Source organism: Populus nigra, chromosome 12 (assembly GCF_951802175.1).
Source record: "Populus nigra chromosome 12, ddPopNigr1.1, whole genome shotgun sequence".
Taxonomy (NCBI): Eukaryota; Viridiplantae; Streptophyta; class Magnoliopsida; order Malpighiales; family Salicaceae; genus Populus; species Populus nigra.
This window is the reverse complement of record NC_084863.1, coordinates 15,306,047-15,320,999: the sequence shown is the minus strand read 5'-3', so window position 1 is coordinate 15,320,999 and position 14,953 is coordinate 15,306,047. Positions and strand designations below refer to the sequence as shown.

Here is a 14,953-nt window from a genome sequence, read left to right as displayed (position 1 = left end):
TATATTCAAGTTTCATAGTTATTTATATACATGATGTTTATTAAAGATTTACATGGTTGTTAACTTTAGGATTTATGAGATTAATCGAGGTACACGCAAGTTGGCCCGAACATCTACATTAAACAAAAAAAAATTAACGTCTTGATCAGACAATGCAACACACAACTGGAAACATCAACCCCTCCCTAGGCCTACTCGTATTCTCCAGAGAAATGACAGAGAATGCAGGATGGTATGGAGTTAAATTAACCAGATTACTCCTTAAGTACTCTTGCTGGAGTCGGCCATGGCCTCTCAAGAAATCAACCTTTAGCATCTTAACAAGCAGAAGAGCAGCATCGCCTCCACACATAAGAACAGAGAAACTAGATCAGTCAATTTATATAAAGCAATACCATCAAGAACCCCCTGAACAACATCCCATTTCCACCAGGAGTCACAATCAGGACTAAAACAAAGAGGACCCACATAACAGTTGGATGATTCAAAACCATGCAACAAAGTTAGTTGATCTTCGGACTCCCTGTTTAGCCAGGTGATCTGCCATGAGATTACTCTCACGATAAACATGAGTGAAGGTGATTGAGCCAACGTATGAAGTCAAAATCTCTTGAATGAGGAGAAAAGCTTACGGTGCATCCAAGGCCTGTTATGAGGGTTCTGCATCCAGCTAAAATAATAAAAAGATGGTGCTGCTCCTAAACAAATTAAGAATGATAATGTGTAATTAAAGCATCCTACCCCTCAAATAATTATTCAACCCTAAACATATTTTTATCATAGATGGACTACAGTGAAAAACTCACAACCAATAATATTTTAATTGACTAACATTCCTATACATGCCCATGCATAAGTCCAAATTAACCAATGGTGGAAAAATCTTGACGTGGAAGAAAAGGATGCCTGTCCTGTGTATACACGGGAGAGAGAACTGAAACCCATTTGCCAAGGTAACTTAATTATTGAATTAATTGATTCCCTCTATCTGAGGCAACGCAACTGAGAGACAAATCAGGGCCTCACTGTGAGTAGAAGCAACGTGATGTACAGAAGCCAAGAACTTGAACTCGACAGATAATACATGCATGCCTAGGAAGAAGGGATATTTCATGTGCACAAATCAGTGGAAAAGTCCTAATTTGACCTCGGGAAATTAACATGTATTTTCAGAACAAATGGCTGATGATTTGTGGGTGGAAGGGATAGAACCATATCCATGGCACCTAGCAAGACCACTCACCACTTAGACCACAACCCTCCCAGTATCTGATCAGGGGAAGGAAAGCAGGATAATATACTGTAAGGTTGCAAATTAGCAAGACGTCAAAAATGATTTGATGTGCTCATAACCTGTTAAAAATGAACAGGGTTATTGGGTAAAATTATAAATAAAATATTTAAGAAATAATTTTTATTTTATTTTTTATGTGTGAATGATAAGAAAAGTCTTGAGCAATCTTTATTTTATATTTGAGGTATTTTATTAAGTGGGTCAATCTTATAATTGAAATATAATTGACAAATATATTTTATTTATTTTTAAATTTTTTTATTAAATGAAGATATTGAATTATTGTAAAAGTTGCCCATATATTAAGTCCGACACTCAATTATTCTCAACGATGACATTGAGTTAGACAGCTAACAAATACTTCCAGCTTATTAATTCCTGCTGGTTTCAAGGGACCGTCAAATTCTTCTCTGCGATCGTTAAAATAGAATCGCAAATAAATCTTCGTACAAAGATATTAAGTCAACTATTGTTCTTCATTTGTTTCAACTAAATTCCTTTTACATGTGAAGATCGCTGTCGGGCCGGAAATTAAAAACAGAACCACCATCTCCGATCAATGTATTCCAGTCTGTTTTTTGTGTAGATACAGTTGTTCAAGGATGTTGAGCCGATGTGGTCCAACAATTAGCTGGCCATGAAATTAATATGGAGACAGGGCCAGCTGATGCGCTAGCCAGCCACATCTCTAATGTCTTGGTTTTACAAATTAATCATTGTTTTGTCCTTAGATTTGAAATACACTTATAAATTAGTCCTTCATGTTTAAAATACATATGAACGTTGGTTTTTTCTTAAGATTTCCAATTGTAAAACTCTTTCAAAAAAAGAATTATTGTATCCAGTTTGATTTCAAAACCATGAAACCCGAAAAAACAGCTGCTCGCTCCTTGATAATATAATTATCAGCAAGAATCGAAGAGACTAAGTTATAACCTGATCCTTTCAATAGATCTCAAGTTTGTTTTTCTGTCTCTCTTTTTGATATAAGATGATGAGGTTATTGCTTCATGTCATTGGTTGCAGATTCTGTGTGCTTATTCTTCCATGGGCTGTGAGAAGCAACTTGATTTATTTCTTGGTTGCAGAAAGGTTATTGGCAAGGTTTCAAGGGTGGTGATAATAGGGACAAGAACTTGATCTTCAGAGTGAAAAGGACTGTGAAAAAGCTTGCAAAAACTGAGCTGGAGGTCTTTCTCGTCGGAGAGGTTTCTTGAGAGTCAAAACCTGACTTTAAGGTGAAAGGTTTCCCCTTCCAAAGATCATGCACGATCTATCGAGGCGATTCCATTGTAGCGCAGGTATTATCAATGAACATTATCAATAATTGCTGTAAATGATAGTTGCAAAAAATTCAGTTTGTTTTTTGCTTTCTTCCTTTTCTAGCTTTGTTCTTTGCCTACTTCAAACGTTGGCATGAAAACTTAATTCTGCATTTTCATCTACATTGAACTGATTACATTCCATCCGTTTTCCAACTATTTATGAATGCAATCATTGTTTAATCCTGTTAAAATGGTTTCCTTCTGGTTATGGTCGACATAAAGCTCACCAGCTATGGATTATGGCCTAAATTCAGCTTAATCTCGTTTTGGAAGTTCCTTCATTTTTCCAACTGGGAAGTTGATATCGGGATTCTAATATCACGTTTGATTTGATGCAGACCAGTCTCATATACGAGCTTCGCCAGATTTATGCCCGGCGGAGTAAATTTTGTTAACCATATTTCCTGGATCTGTATGTCATTGCTTGATAGTATCTTTGATTATAATTTTCTTATATGGACAGTAACAATTGAACTGAGAATTTACATTTGTACATCGTTCCATACTCACGGGAATGCATTTGTTATTTCTTTGCATGTGCGCGCAATTCTCAAGTCTCAATTCCAACGTACAACCTGGGCTAAGTTTCATGTTAAACTGGGTGAAAAACAGATCAACTGGCGACCTAGTCCACTTGGTCAAAAGGTCGGTGATTTAAACTTACGCAACTTTCCAACAGATTGCATACCATCAAGTAGCGATATAAACTTGCAACCATCATTAAACTAAAATCTAGAAGAAAGAACCATAAAATTTTGGCTTGGAAAATGAGAACTATTATCAGTTATCACAAGAAATCAATCTTCTACAATCAATCAGAACTACAAAATGTGTAACTGATCCGTACATGCTTGAGCTGCAAGAGTTGTCTGAACCAAGCAAGTCAATATTGTGGCAAAAATTGCCAAATTCTCACTTTGCGACTCTAACTGCTGTCATCACATAAAGGATTCAAAACGCAGGGAACTGTATTTTGCTAATCTCACTTTTAGGATGCAGAAAGTGCCATGCGGCTTGGAAACCAAAGACCACAAGATTGAACGGCAATTGTGCCAAACTCTGTTTAAATTTGTCCAAGGATAGCATCTTCAATGGGTCACTGCATTAAAGGAAGTAGCACTCTCATTTCTGCTCCATTTCCATTTGACAAATAATATATCTTCTTCCAGCTCTCCTCTGAGAATGCTTCTCGAGGCAATAATCTTTGCCTGCCAAAGTTAACAAATAAAACCAAGTCAGAACTGCATCAAGGAGAAAGTATTTGGCAAGTTCTGCATTATTTATAAGAATCCAGCCAGTTGAATGAGAGTGTGCTTCATCACTGATATAGTCTACCCGGCAATCATATGCATTCCTCTACATACCTAAGGTAGTAATGGCAAACAGCAGCTGCTTCATCTAAACCATATCGTGTTAAATTAACACGAGCATCTAAAGGGACATCTGGCAAATCCTTGCGCAACTTTCCAACTGCTGTTGAATGAGAAAAGGCACCCACCATCATGCTATTATGCATCATAGACCTAAAAGCATTTACCTGCAAGAGATGTATAATGTTATGGAGTGACGTTCAATGAACTCCAACCAGCAGTCCTTGATTCCAATAAATTAACTATCCAGAAGAATAAGAAAAGTGTGTGCAAGATGTCCACGGTGGAAGAAAACTAAATCTCAAGGACCAAATCCTCATTGCATGGAAAAAGATGATCACCATCCTAAGAATATGAGTTCTCTTCAAGGGTACATCCACAACATACATGTGCTCATTTCAACCCAAAGAGATTAGAATAATTTTAGGACTTGACAAAGATGAGTAGCATTTGATACTGACCAATCAAAGAGCATTGTAAACAGGAAAATTTTCCAGGAAGAGCTTAACACGACACCAATCAAAGACTTGACAAAGATGAGCATTTGATACTGACCATTGCAAGTTCTCTAGCATGTACTGGTCGACATGAGCGCATAGTTACTGGTTCCTCATACTCGCTGAACGTAAACCAGTTATTATACTGGAGAAAAAGTGATAGCAACAATTAAAAAAAGATACATCAATAACTATGGAATGACTCTGGTGGCATTCTTAAACTTAGTTCATTTAAAGAACTAAATGAAATGATGTGGGAATTTGATTCTAGAGTCTGTCTCACTTGATCAATAGCAAAGAGGACAGGAATATCCTTCACAAGTGATAACTCTTTCCTCAAGCGGAGCACTACCCCAACAGCTGCATGTGTTTGCTTGATTCCTATTTGAACCAGGTCATACAAAGTCGAGCTTTCAGGCACTGGAACTGAATCGACTCCTTTTAACAATCCAATTCCAGCACCCTCTCCAAGTGGAACAGGATCAAATATATGGCATGGCAATTGCTTCAAGAGAGATTCATTGTATTTTACAAAATCCTGCAAAGAAATAAACAGTATGAAAAATACAAATTTTTCAGTACACTGAGCATAGCAAGACAAATGGAGAAGAAAACAACAGAAAAGTTAACAGCAAGAACATTCACACATTCTGAAGAATCATTTGTAGAAAAGAGAATCAGAATCATGGATTATCTTTCTGTTTTAGGAGGGGGGATTGGACCTAAACATGCTTCATGAGTAACCTTGGATTGCCAATCACTGATTTTTGGAACTCAATTACATAAACTGCAAACAAAATGAAGAAGATATGGACCTGCCTGTTTTTCTTACATTTTCGAAGCAAAACTAATGTCATGATATCAACAATTTGTTACCGAAGATAATAGCAGTTCAGCAGATCATACCATTCATACTTCTTCAATCACATTCATTTAATAAAATAAATGTTAAAAATTCTTACCTTGAGAGCATTTTCTGCCTGAATAGGTGTATCCCAAAGACCAGTAATTGGGTTTTTATAGAAATATCCACCATGAGTCCACTCCCGTCCTCTGGGAACATAAAACACCAGCCAACCTTCTTCACGAGCCCAATGAACAAGCATTGCAAGCGTGATACTCTTCCCGCAGTTAGCAGGACCATCTAATACAATTTGCTTTCTAACTTTCAGACCTGTAAAAAGAAATTCATCAACTTACAGCAATCAAGACCTCTCACACCGTTAAGCTTATCAATACACAACAAAAGCAGCTATCTCTTTGCAACTTTACAGATAATTACCTAACCACACACCTACTTGTACACGTCAAATCATAAGGGATAGCAGTACTCATTGAAGCCCTACTCAAAATATTTTCAATAACATACACACTACACACTAAGAACTAGAATTACCCACATCACTAAAAAATCAAAACTATCTCCAATTAGCTTTAAACATATGCAAAATTGAGCAAATACTAATGATATCATTCTACCAATGGCTTATCAAACCCAAAACATTATAACTATAGTAACAAAAAACCATACCTTTACCATCAGAAGAGAGCAAAGGAGGATCAACAATACGTCTAAAATTATCACGAAGATCCAGAAAACTTTGTCGAACAAGCAAAGCACTCCTCATTGATTCCTCAAACTCCTTAACCATCCCCATTGGCAATCCCTCTGGCAACATCTGGTTCAGCTCCTTCTCTCTTCAAATCCCAAAACACAAAAACAAAATCCTAATTCAGCCTAATAAACACACATAATGACTCCATTTTTACATATCTATCACATTCAACAGAACAAAAACAAAAAACCGATTACAAGTTACATTAAAATGAACCCAATTCAGTAACATTATCAACACCCAATTCAAAAACACATAAAAAGCCACAATATTTACTTAACTAAAGACATTAACAGCTAAACAAATACCCGAATTTGAAGTAAGAACAAGTGTCTTTGCGTGAGAGTCGAGAGAGAGAACTGATATTAGTAAACAAAGGTCTCCCATTAGGACCAGCATTAAGTGAAGGGTTCTTCTCGTCTTGAGCAAGAAGGCGAGCACGAAGCACTCTTTCATCAGTAGTCTCTTTGGTGTCAGATACAGCAGTTTTTGAATCATCAAGGCCAGATCTTTTTGGGTTCTTTTTGGGTTTTTGATTGTCGGCTTTGTTGTTGTTTCCTTTTGGAGCTGATGATTTGCCTGATTTTGAAGAGAAGTGATTGTGAAGTGGTGATTGAGGAATAGCAATGATGGGTTTTGGATTCCATTTAGGGTTTTTCAGTGAGGATCTCGCAAGAAACCTCAACATTTCTGTGTTTTTGGGATTTTGCTTCTGTTCTGTCTTGGTGTGAGGTTTTGGGTTTTTTGAGGTTTCTGTGTTGTGTTCAAGACAAGGAAGGTTATGGAAAGGTATTATTGGGGTTGTTTTGGGCTTATGAAGGCTTGGGCCTTTTTTTGTTAGTGTAGAGCCCAAACTTAACTCTCGGCCCATATTGGCTCGTGAAGTTTTTACAAATTAAACTAAACCCTAATGTTTTGAACTTTTATTTAACAAGAAGAAGAGCCCACCATAGGTTGATAAATTCTGGAAATCACTTGATGATGGCATGATGCATGCAATCTACTGCTTGTCTGAATCCTCCAATGCACTATATATGGTTCAATGATTGTTTTAATCATAGTTTAAAAATCCTATTCATAGTCGATCTAGGTTAAGTTTTGAGCCATAAGTTTTGAAAATCAAAAAATTTAAAATTAATAAATATTTATATTCTTTATGTCGGTTTAATGCATTAAAAGATATTATAATTTCATCAATTTATTACCATAATATAAAATCAATCCATTAAACATTACTTCTTTGACCTGGAACAGGGAATTGTTATATCAATTATTGGTGGATCGATGAATTATTGATGACAATATTAATACCGACCCAGTAGAATTCTTACAATAAAACCATCTCCAAATGGGATAATTTCTTCGTCAAATGTCGGCATAAATAATGATCTTTCAATTTTGTTTTTTTCTTAAGTTGATTCGTTAGAATTAAAGCAAAGCTCATATGATCATATATGTTGGTTGTTAGATTATAGCAGCTCTCCATATTTAATTAGTTCCCATAATGATGGGGTGTTTGGATGCATGAGTATGATTGCAGTAGTTTTTTAAATTATTTTTTGTTCAGAAATATATTAAAATAATTAATATTTTTTTATTTTAATTTTTATATCAAAAAATCATCCCAATTCAATAGAACACATCCTCTCAAATGAAATTTCTTTAGACTTGAAACTTGCACAAACTCACACTGTTAATTTTTATTAAATAAACACCATCTCAAGTGACAAACCCCTTTAAATAAAAGTTCTTTAGGTTTGAAACTTGCACAAATTCATACTATATTGTGCTTAATTTTTATTAAATAAATGAGGATAATGAGATTTGAACTCGTGACTGTTTGATTATCAAAGGTCTAATACCATGTCAAAGAACCATCTTAAGATATGATTTATATTATTCTCTAACATACATCAAAATAAAAAATATAAAAATAAATAATTTTACATAAAAATAAATAAATTTTAACAAATTTCTACTCGTAACACACTTTCAAACCCGGCGAATAAACTCAACATAAGTCTACAAGAAGATCATAGGGCCGGCGGGGTCATAATCCTAGGGGGGGAACAAATGCAACCAGGCTGATCAGTGACTTTGCTTATTAATATCAAAGTGATGACCTGAGAATGGCCGAAAGGTGCCATTCTTTAACTACTCTCTACCCTTTTTGAAGAACTTGCAAGAGATTACAGACAAAAATCTCCAATTACGTTATTTTCAAACCAAAATCATACATTTATAATTGAGGAGAAGTTTGCAAGGTTAGTGGGCACACATTTATAGCAGCATTCATAACCACAGAAATGTTGAATATTGAAGGCCATGAATGTCGTCGTTGTCCAACCAATCTCCATCAGTGTTAAAAATATATACATGCATGGCACACAAGCAATTGCTCCACACCTGGTCCATGTATAAACATTTGTGCCTTCATTGTCAAAGAAAGAGGCACTGCCCTTTTTGGCTGAGCCTCATGGGCCGATTAAATTTTTTTTTTTTTTTAATTTTTGGCTTAATCTTGGTTTGAAAATGTGTATGAAGTCTAGTCTTTTTCTTAAAAAGAAAAAAATGGTGCTTGCATCACGTCGGTGGAAGTTAAAAAAAAGTTATGGTATGCAAAGAGTAGTTTTTCTTTTATTTAAAAAAGAATATATAAGCATATTGACTAGAAAATATGCCTAAATTATTATATCTTAAATATTATTTTTTTAAATAACACAGTTTTATAATATACGTTGGTTGTACAGACGCCATGCACCCACCTAAACATGTAGATACAATTTTCGTGTATAATCGAATTAAATTGGAAAAAAACTCTTTTCCCTCCTTTTTTTTTTCTTCCTCCTTCTCCTCTCGACCTCTCTCTTCTCTGCTAAAGCTCTCTCTCCCTCTACCATGTTAGACAACTCTTCCTTTCTCCACCCCATCTACCTAATGTTCTACCTAAGAGTTGCCTAAGCAGATCTCCATTATATATTCTCTTGGCATTGAACTTCTGTCCTCGATCGAGAGGTCACTGCCAATAAGTGAGTCCCATCCGCAAGCAGCACTTTAATTTAGGTCCCTTGATCGAACTGTATAACATATAACGAACAAACACTTCTCTTGTCCATTCATTTGGCTAAGAATACAGACACATAACAAATTGAGGAGGACTCCCATATTTAAATTGAGATTGAATTTCGATGAAGGATAACTAATTTATGCGTAGACAGAAAGTATATTCTCTGAGTTTAGGGTTCATCATGAGTACTTAGACAAGAGATTGATATATACATAAAGTCCAGATATATATTTTCAGGATTTGTATAATTTTAAAAATTTTAGGAACAAGACATGATGTTAATGAACTTAAAGAAAGATTTGTTTTTTACGTGGAGACCTATTAGATTTTTTCAAAAAAAAAAATACCTGTATGTATTTTTGTCATTAAAAGTACTTAAGGTATCTTTGAATCAGAGATTAATTAAATCTTTTTTCTAAATGATTTTAAAAATATGTTTCCCATTAGAAGAATTTAATTATTAGTTTTATTTGAGTTTTGATTTTAATTAAGATTTGAATCTAAAAAATTAAGAAAGAAAACAAAATCTTCTTACTCACCGGATTAATTTATTAAAATACATATATTATTTGTGAAATTATTTCCATTCTTAATAAACTTTCTCACTTATCATGTAATTAGTACTTAACTAATTAAATATTGGCCTCAAAATTATATATGGAACCTAAAGCTTGACTTTGTAGCCTGTAGGTCCTTTGACTCATCACCATCCATGGAACTCATGACACGTACAGTCCACGTTCTCTTTACATTCCCCATAAAACCACCCCCAAAGCTCCCATGTTCAAATCTCAAATCCAAAAACAACAAAAGCAAAACGCAATCACCCCTCTCTTTCTTTCTTCCCCTAAGACTACATCGATCTCTTTGTTCTTTAAAACTGGAAACCAAGCGAGCAAGCCTGGAGGAGATCGAAGGAGAACATAACAAGAGGGTTGTGGTAGCCCTGTATGATGCCCTAGTCAACAAAGACATCGAAACGGCACACCGCTTGCTAGCACCTGACCTAGAGTGGTGGTTTCATGGTCCACCAATTCACCAACAACATTTGATGAGCTTACTCACTGGCCAACCACCATCTTCATCTTCGTCAGTAAGACCGAACAACAACTCCTTCATCTTTCAGTACCCCCTCTCCAATGTTGTCGCCTTTGGATCAATGGTCCTTGTTGAAGGGTTTAGCAAGGATTGGAATGTTTCGTGGGTTCATGCATGGACTGTCACAAATGGGATCATTACCCATGTTAGAGAGTACTTCAACACTTCTGTTACTGTCACCCGTTTTGGAGATGGAGGGTCATCAATATCATCATCACCGGCGATTAGCACTTCTCAGCCTAGGGCTAGTTGCCAAAGCGTTTGGCAAAGCAAGGTCTCTGATAACAAGTCTGTGCCTGGTCTTGTTTTGACACTCTAATTAACGAGTGATTAGTTTTCATGCATGTTCCTGGACTGTCATTCTAAATAATATATGTATATCAGTATATATCTTAATTAATTATTAAATTACTTATAATCAATGTTCATGGTATCTTAATTCCCATTTCTTGTCAAAAAATTAAAAGAATATAACTCTCGTTTGCCAAAAATAGTGTACAAGACAAGGTGTGGGGGAACTAAAGGTACGTAGAAATTGGAAGGAAGATGAAAATAATTAATTGCACCATAGTTTTAATCAAGTTAAAAAAAATATTTAGTTTTAAATTTAGCGGGGCTGATGACAACTTCGGCAATAAATTCAAAACTCTGAAGTTTTGAATTTATTTTCCAAGGCAAGTACCTTGACTAGAGTTATATATATATATATATATATATATATATATATATATATATATATCATGAAGTAAAAAAAAGGTAAACTCATAATTATTTTAGTCGATAAAATTCTCATATCATATTAAATAATTAATTTAATTTAAAAATTTAAATTATTAAATAAGATCTTAGAATGGTTGATATTACTCTAAAAAAATAACATAAACAAAAAAACTAGCTAACTTGATTCTAAGTTGACCCGCTAACCTAATCGATGCAAACCTAACTCAATTAAAAAGTGATTTTTATTAATTTTTTTTATTATCAAAATAATATTATTCTGATATTTTTTTAAAAAAATATTTTAAACCCGTAATTCAAACCTTACAACTATAAACAAAATAACATTCATAATTAACCTAGAGGATTGAAAGAGGTTCACTCCCATTCTATAATCCAAACTCTTCCCCAAGTTAACCCAAAAAAAAACACATTTGTTTGTGGGAAATTATTATTATTTTTGCTTTATAAAAAAATGTTAATAAAATTAAAAATTAGAAAAATCCTGATGAGTCCAATATTAAGTTTTCAAAGTTTAGCCCATGCTAAAAGCCAGAAGCCCAAAACAGAGTTGACTGCAGCCCAAATAACTGCAACTACTCTAAAAAGCCCAAATATATAATTCGGGCACGGTCTGTCCTAATTCCTAAAACAGACTCTCTTTCCCTCCCCTCCCCTTTCCCTCTCCTCTCTTTCTCAAAAACCCAAAATTTCTCAGTCCCAGTCTCAGATTCTCTCTTGCCTTTTATTTTCAGCGAAGATGCTAACAGGAGACATACCACCGAACCAAACAATTTACGTTAAGAACCTCAACGAGAAGGTCAAGAAAGAAGGTATATTGTACTTGCTTTACTTTAACGTTCTTCCTGTTTTTCTTACTCAGTTTGAGTAACTAAAACCCTAAAAAATCTCAACTTCACTATTGTTTTTTCTTTCTAGGCAATATATAAGTCGACCAATTTAAGCTAAAAGCAGTTTTAATTGATTTTTCTAGTAGATTTCTTCTTAGGGTTACTGAAAGTGAAATCAGGTTTAGAATATTAGGGTAGAAGTAGCTTAAAAGAGCTGTTAAAGGAAGATATTAGGTCAATGAGAAGTGGAGAATATGGTGATTTTTTTGTGATTTTGAAGTATTTTAGCTTAATTGTGTTAGGTTTTTGACGGGTTTTTTTGGTGGGTAGAGTTGAAGAGATCACTTTATTGTTTGTTCTCTCAATACGGGAGGATTTTGGATGTTGTTGCTTTGAAGACGGCAAAGCTTCGAGGGCAAGCATGGGTTGTGTTTAGCGAAGTGACGGCTGCAAGTAATGCTGTGCGGCAAATGCAGGGTTTTCCATTTTATGATAAACCTATGGTACGTTTTGAGATGCTTGGTCAGTAAGTCGTCAACTCTTTGTATTTGATAATGCATCAGCTATGGTATGTTATTTCAATTCCTTTTTTAAGTTTGTGTAATGTAAAGAATTTTATGTTTTATTATCTTTCACGTTTTTAAAGACACAATTTTGATGGATTATTAAGTTGTCTATACAATTGATTGATTTGCAACTAGTTTTGGATGTGATATTGTGACCGTCAATTATAACCTTTGTGCTTGTGCTGTTCAGTTTTTGTTTTGGTTTCATCATCAAGCTTTTGTTTGCTTGTCATGGACAAGCATAACAGGGGAATGGTAATTTTGCACTAGCTGTCTTCTAAAACTATGGTTGGAAAATGAGTGGTTCTGGTTGAGTGAGCTGTAAGAGAAGCCATGAGATTTTTTGTGGTTAATAATGGGGCCATTGTGATTCTTAAACTAATAGTTCATTATGTAATGGAAACAAGAAGTAAAAGGGAAAGATTGTGATGTCTTATATGAAGTTTCAATTATGTCCTTCATGGAATTATATTATTTTTCACCTAATAAAATGGTCACAGTTGTGTGATATATTTTATGTTAGTGTAATAAAGAAGGGAGAATCATGCATGTCCTTAATTGACTGCAATTTGATCAAAAAAAATTGACCATTGGACTCGTTGAAGCATGCATTCATTGAAGACGGTTATTCTGTGTATTTGTGAATGATACCTTCATTTAGAATCTTAATCAAATTGCTATTCCTTTATTCTATCTTTGTTCCTACCAAATTTTCAATGTGGTAATGTATCTCATTGATTTGATGCAGCGAATCCAATATGCAAAAACAATGTCTGATTGCATTACAGAAGCAGAAGGAGTCTATGATCCAAATGCAAAGAAAAAGAAGAAGAACGAAGAAAAAGGTGAGTGCAACTAACTTGCAATTTATACTTTTATCTTTATTAGATTGGTATGTTTATGTCATAAAAAATTGACCATTCAAATGGAACTCATTACAATGAGTCAGGAAAATAGCTTTGCATTAGGAAATTATAACAAAGAAATATGTTTGAATTCTCCTATGTAAATGCAGTACTGAATGGAAGTAATAGAAATATCCAGTTGGCTATTTCTTTTGACTGCTCAAAAAGGTTTGAAGAACCATTTTTTGAGCAAATTCTTTGTGAAAGAGTCTCCCACTGCTTGCTATATTTGCTGAAACTACATCATTTAATGGTTGATTCAGTTATCTAGTTCCCCACTCAAGCATGACTGGCCTAAGGAAATATACATGTTTCAAATATAATCTTTTACATGATTCTATTATTGTAAAATGAAACCAAATACCAAACTTGAAGCAAGCACTGCCCCTATGAATTTGGTGCTGATACCATGATTTACATGTTTCAGTGGATGCTCCTGTCTAAATTAGGTGGTTTGGACTTCTAGGGTTACGGTTTTAATGGACAAAATCAGAGGAGAAACAAGTTATGTGTGTGCTAAAAGTTCTGGATATCTAATGTATTGTTTTCTAATAACTTTTGACGACTTAGAAAAGAAAAAAGTAGAGCAGTTTTTGGGCAGTTCCATGTCTTATTGAAATGGGATTTAAATTCTGGCACAAGACCAATGTTCTGTTTTGACTTACTGTTAAGTGGATTGTGTTTTAATTTTTATTCAGTGATGCTCCTGCTATTCTATTATCTGCAAATAATTCAACACATGCTTTCCTCATCAGCTGAAAGAAAAAAACGTGCTGAAGAATCCCAGCAATCAGCTCCAGCTAATGGTAAACCTGCTGAAAGTAACGGGGGCCCAGTAAGTCATATTTTATGCTTCTCTCCACCATATTAACTTGCATACTTGCATACATGTTAATGTTCTTAAGAGTTGGGCAAATACTTAGGTCATATGTGCAGTATTCATGTGTTTCATTTGCATGACTATGAAAAGTGTTGAAGATGATTGCATGATAATTGTTTGAAGCAGTCAGTGTGCATTGATCTCATTACTGGGATTAATGCACCTTTTGTGTGTATTTCATCTGTTCACCTCAACTACTTCTTTTGGAAAAGAAGAGTGAATTCTCCTATTTTATTTGATCAATTCTTGCTTATTATGTCCTGTCTGTCTATGATGTGTAGACTTCTTTCCGCCATGGAAACCAGGGTGCACAAGAAACAGCTCCGCCAAATAATATATTGTTTATTCAAAACTTGCCCCATGAAACCACTAGCATGATGTTGCAAGTGCTCTTCCAGCAATACCCAGGATTTAGGGAAGTCCGAATGATTGAGGCGAAGCCAGGTATTGCATTTGTGGAATTTGAAGATGATGTGCAATCCTCCATGGCCATGCAGGCCCTTCAAGGTTTCAAAATTACTCCCCAGAACCCCATGGCTGTTACTTATGCCAAGAAGTAAACCGGCCTTTGTTATGAAGCAATTGCCTCTTTCACTTCTTGCCTCAAACGTTAATCGTGGATGCGATGATTGAAGAGTTTTATGAATACTGTAGCAATGTAGAATTTTGAAAACTAATTGTAGAATTTCACTTCCAATTTGATTGATGTTTTACTACTCATTGTTTATATCCTATCTAGTGATTTTGCCTAGTGGTGAGGGCAACCT

General features: G+C 34.9%; 3 protein-coding genes and 1 long non-coding RNA gene across 5 annotated transcripts; 3 read left to right on the top strand and 1 right to left on the bottom strand.

The window, feature by feature from the left end:
• Window positions 1-1,284: 1,284 nt before the first annotated feature.
• On the top strand, window positions 1,285-4,427 carry LOC133670150 (uncharacterized). 2 transcript variants are annotated; one of them, XR_009834016.1, is made up of 3 exons: window positions 1,628-2,595; window positions 2,958-3,031; window positions 3,175-4,427. It is a non-coding gene; the product is annotated as an uncharacterized LOC133670150 (long non-coding RNA). The 2 variants fall into 2 exon arrangements; XR_009834015.1 differs by lacking the exon at window positions 3,175-4,427 and having other exon boundaries at window positions 1,285-2,595; window positions 2,958-3,155.
• Window positions 3,353-6,864, bottom strand: LOC133670149 (uncharacterized). Its single transcript, XM_062090641.1, has 7 exons — window positions 6,411-6,864; window positions 6,018-6,184; window positions 5,449-5,660; window positions 4,770-5,024; window positions 4,545-4,631; window positions 3,984-4,156; window positions 3,353-3,827 (listed from the first exon to the last, which is right to left on the bottom strand). Exons 1-7 carry the CDS (start codon window positions 6,788-6,790, stop codon window positions 3,716-3,718), a joined length of 1,386 nt encoding a protein of 461 aa, XP_061946625.1. The 5' UTR covers window positions 6,791-6,864; the 3' UTR covers window positions 3,353-3,715.
• Window positions 6,865-9,881: 3,017 nt separating this feature from the next.
• LOC133669044 (uncharacterized) lies at window positions 9,882-10,586 on the top strand. Its single transcript, XM_062089053.1, has one exon. The coding sequence runs from the start codon at window positions 9,882-9,884 to the stop codon at window positions 10,584-10,586; it is 705 nt and encodes a 234-aa protein (XP_061945037.1).
• A 1,036-nt stretch (window positions 10,587-11,622) lies between these two features.
• LOC133669349 (U2 small nuclear ribonucleoprotein B'' 2-like) lies at window positions 11,623-14,902 on the top strand. The gene is made up of 5 exons (XM_062089446.1): window positions 11,623-11,817; window positions 12,166-12,338; window positions 13,150-13,246; window positions 14,062-14,141; window positions 14,468-14,902. The coding sequence occupies exons 1-5, from the start codon at window positions 11,745-11,747 to the stop codon at window positions 14,744-14,746; spliced, it is 702 nt and encodes a 233-aa protein (XP_061945430.1). The 5' UTR covers window positions 11,623-11,744; the 3' UTR covers window positions 14,747-14,902.
• The last annotated feature ends 51 nt before the right edge of the window (window positions 14,903-14,953 follow it).

What these genes read in the sequence shown, in the direction of transcription:
- LOC133670149 (XM_062090641.1), bottom strand. Translation starts at nt 6,790, where the DNA reads ATGTTGAGGTTTCTTGCGAGATCCTCACTGAAAAACCCTAAATGGAAT. An exon ending in AGGCAGAAAATGCTCTCAAG is followed by an intron (nt 5,025 to 5,448) that starts GTAAGAATTTTT and finishes ATTTCTTTGCAG; the next exon opens with GATTTTGTAAAATACAATGA. An exon ending in GTTTGCCATTACTACCTTAG is followed by an intron (nt 3,828 to 3,983) that starts GTATGTAGAGGA and finishes TAACTTTGGCAG; the next exon opens with GCAAAGATTATTGCCTCGAG.
- LOC133669044 (XM_062089053.1), top strand. Translation starts at nt 9,882, where the DNA reads ATGGAACTCATGACACGTACAGTCCACGTTCTCTTTACATTCCCCATA.
- LOC133669349 (XM_062089446.1), top strand. Translation starts at nt 11,745, where the DNA reads ATGCTAACAGGAGACATACCACCGAACCAAACAATTTACGTTAAGAAC. An exon ending in GAAGAAGAACGAAGAAAAAG is followed by an intron (nt 13,247 to 14,061) that starts GTGAGTGCAACT and finishes TTTCCTCATCAG; the next exon opens with CTGAAAGAAAAAAACGTGCT. An exon ending in CTGAAAGTAACGGGGGCCCA is followed by an intron (nt 14,142 to 14,467) that starts GTAAGTCATATT and finishes TATGATGTGTAG; the next exon opens with ACTTCTTTCCGCCATGGAAA.